Source organism: Hordeum vulgare, chromosome 5H (genome assembly GCF_904849725.1).
Source record: "Hordeum vulgare subsp. vulgare chromosome 5H, MorexV3_pseudomolecules_assembly, whole genome shotgun sequence".
NCBI lineage: Eukaryota > Viridiplantae > Streptophyta > Magnoliopsida > Poales > Poaceae > Hordeum > Hordeum vulgare.
Genome location: NC_058522.1, coordinates 21,669,767 through 21,672,410, shown reverse-complemented (window position 1 = coordinate 21,672,410; position 2,644 = coordinate 21,669,767). Strand labels below are relative to the sequence as shown.

Sequence of the window (2,644 nt, the reverse complement as noted above, 5' to 3'; positions counted from 1 at the left end):
CCGTTCCTAAATATAAGTCTTTTAGAGGTTTCACTAGTGGACTACATACGGATGTATATAGACATATTTAAGAGTATAGATTCACTCATTTTGCTCCGTATGTAGACCCCTAGTGAAATCTCTTAAAAGACTTATATTTAGGAACGGAGGGAGTAGTATGTAACAATATATTATATTTTAAAGTCCATGATAACGCACAGGCGTCCTACAGTCAAAGCCTATTACTAAACAGTTCTCCTATTCTCGTACGGGTGTTATCGTAAATGTCTCATTTCCCCCTCCTCCAAAGTCCAAACCCTCGTCTTGATCCTTGTCCCCAAAATCTCGCCGCCGCCGCCGCCCCTGTGTTCCGTCGCGACGCCACTCCGCAGCTCCCCCTCGCGACGTCGCAACACCACCTCTCCCATCGCCCGGCCTTAATCGAGAGTTCCAACCCGCCACGTCCCCGTCCTTCCCCCAACTCCCGCAATGGCAGCTTCGCATAGTTCAATGGCGAGGGTGCCGTCGAGGTGCAAAGCAGAGACGGCGCGGGCCACGGTCACGTTCGAGGTCGCCGGCTATAGCCTGCTCAAGGGCCTTGGTAGAGGCAAATTTCTCAATTCTCCGGCATTCACCGTCGGCGGCTACGAATGGTGCATCCGCTACTACCCCGACGGCCACGAAAGCCTGGGCGAGGCGGGCGAAGGTTACGTCTCTGTCTTCCTCCAGCTCTTGACCGAGAACGCCGAGGCGACGGCGTTCTTCAACTTTTGGCTTGTGCTGCCGGTTGGGGGGAAGTCGATTGTGGTGCACTCCGGCCAACCGCCAGAAGTGTTCGACCATAGATGGCCAGCTTGGGGCGTACCAAAGTTCATGAAGAGGACTGCTGAAATAGAGTCGCTGTACCTGCGGAATGATTGTCTCGTGATCGAGTGCGAAGTCAGTGTTATCAAGGAAACATTCGAGGTCCATGTTCCGCCGTCCGACCTTTCGGATAATCTTGCAAAATTACTGGAGGGGGAGAAAGGAGCAGACGTGACTTTCAAGGTTCAAGGGGAGGTTTTTTCTGCTCATAAGATTTTGCTCGCGATGCGGTCGACGGTTTTCGACGCGAAGTTCTACGGGCCTATGGGGGACAAAGAGGCACATGACATATCTATCGACGACATGCAGCCTGCTGTTTTCAAGGCATTTCTTCACTTCATCTACACTGATTCAATGCCTTCAATGGATAATCTTGATGATGATGACAGAAGAGAAATGGTTAAACACTTACTCGTGGCTGCCGACAAGTATGCCATGGAAAGGATGAAGATGATATGTGAAGGCATGCTATGCAAGAGTCTTGATGTTGAGACTGTGGCGACCGTATTATCTCTGGCTGACCAGCATCATTGCACTAACCTCAAAGATGCTTGCATTGAATTTATGCTCTCTTCAAATAGAATGAATGATGTGATCGCAAGCCAAGGTTATCTGCACCTCAAGAGATCTTCTCCTGATCTCATCGTGGATGTGTTGGAGAGAGCAGCTAAGTCCTGCAAGATTTAGTGCGCCAACATGGCATGAGCTACTGCTAATCCTTCAGTTCTGGTAGATCCTTGGAGGCACAGGCCTTGTGTTGGACTGGAGAAAGCAACTAAGTCTTGCTAAATTTAACATCCTCGTCCTGGGTTAGCTTCCATCTAGTAATGCATAGCCACCTGAGATCTTTTGGTTGAAGCGAGTTGGTTTTGTAAAATCTGTGTCTCCTATGTATTGGTTCGCCTGTCTGATATAAGTATATATATGAATCTATGGTAGCTCACTAGTTGCCTTTTTATCTGCTTACTTTAATTTCTGCCTTGTGTGGAGAATGATAAAACTTCTTAGCTATCATTTTTTAGATAATCTGTTTTACCTGTATGAAAACATACATTTGAATGCCAACTGTTAGAATTTAATGAAGACAGTTGCAAATGGTTCCTTGACATGGTTGGTTGACCATACATAGCTAGGTGGAATGAACATTCAGATTTATGTTCACTTTGAAAGGCATTGTACATGAAATCTGTACACGTAAATTCTTATATGCAATTGTTTCCAGTTCATGATTTTGATGATGGAGGGTGTTATGGGATGATAAATGTTAAGTGGATATTTTTTTGAATTGAAAATATTTGAGTGAATACATTGGAACAGCAACACAGACTTCGTACAAATAAAAACTAGTTGCGGCAATTGACTGTCAGGATACAAGAGAAGGTACTGATTCTGTATTCAGATTAGCTTCCAGCTGCATAATCTTGTACTCTCATTTGGTAGGATAGATTGTACAGCAGTGAGCCTGGATTCTTAAAAAGTTTCAGTTACATACCCTTGTACTAATACGATTGATACTGAAACCAATTCGCTTGCAGAGTCATATGAATCCCAGAATCTGTATTCTTGGGAAGTTAGTTCCGGTATCCAGTATGGATGTAGTAACACCAACGGTGACAATAACTGCTACTCCCAGGACCACATATGTCAGGTAAATTCTGGATATAACTGCTCACTTGTAATTAGTCGTACCATGCTAGCGAGAATTATACACTTGACATTGACTCGAGGGTGCTGAAGAGACATACCGGAATGACTCAACGCAGTGCGGCAGTAAAGCAATGATTCAGTTGCACCCTTCTGA

General features: G+C 45.3%; 1 protein-coding gene across 1 annotated transcript; it reads left to right on the top strand.

The window, feature by feature from the left end:
- The first annotated feature begins 276 nt into the window (after positions 1 to 276).
- On the top strand, positions 277 to 1,766 carry LOC123398036 (BTB/POZ and MATH domain-containing protein 1-like). Its single transcript, XM_045092549.1, has one exon. The coding sequence runs from the start codon at positions 469 to 471 to the stop codon at positions 1,528 to 1,530; it is 1,062 nt and encodes a 353-aa protein (XP_044948484.1). The 5' UTR covers positions 277 to 468; the 3' UTR covers positions 1,531 to 1,766.
- The last annotated feature ends 878 nt before the right edge of the window (positions 1,767 to 2,644 follow it).

Coding starts and splice junctions, on each gene's coding strand:
- LOC123398036 (XM_045092549.1), top strand. CDS start 469: ATGGCAGCTTCGCATAGTTCAATGGCGAGGGTGCCGTCGAGGTGCAAA.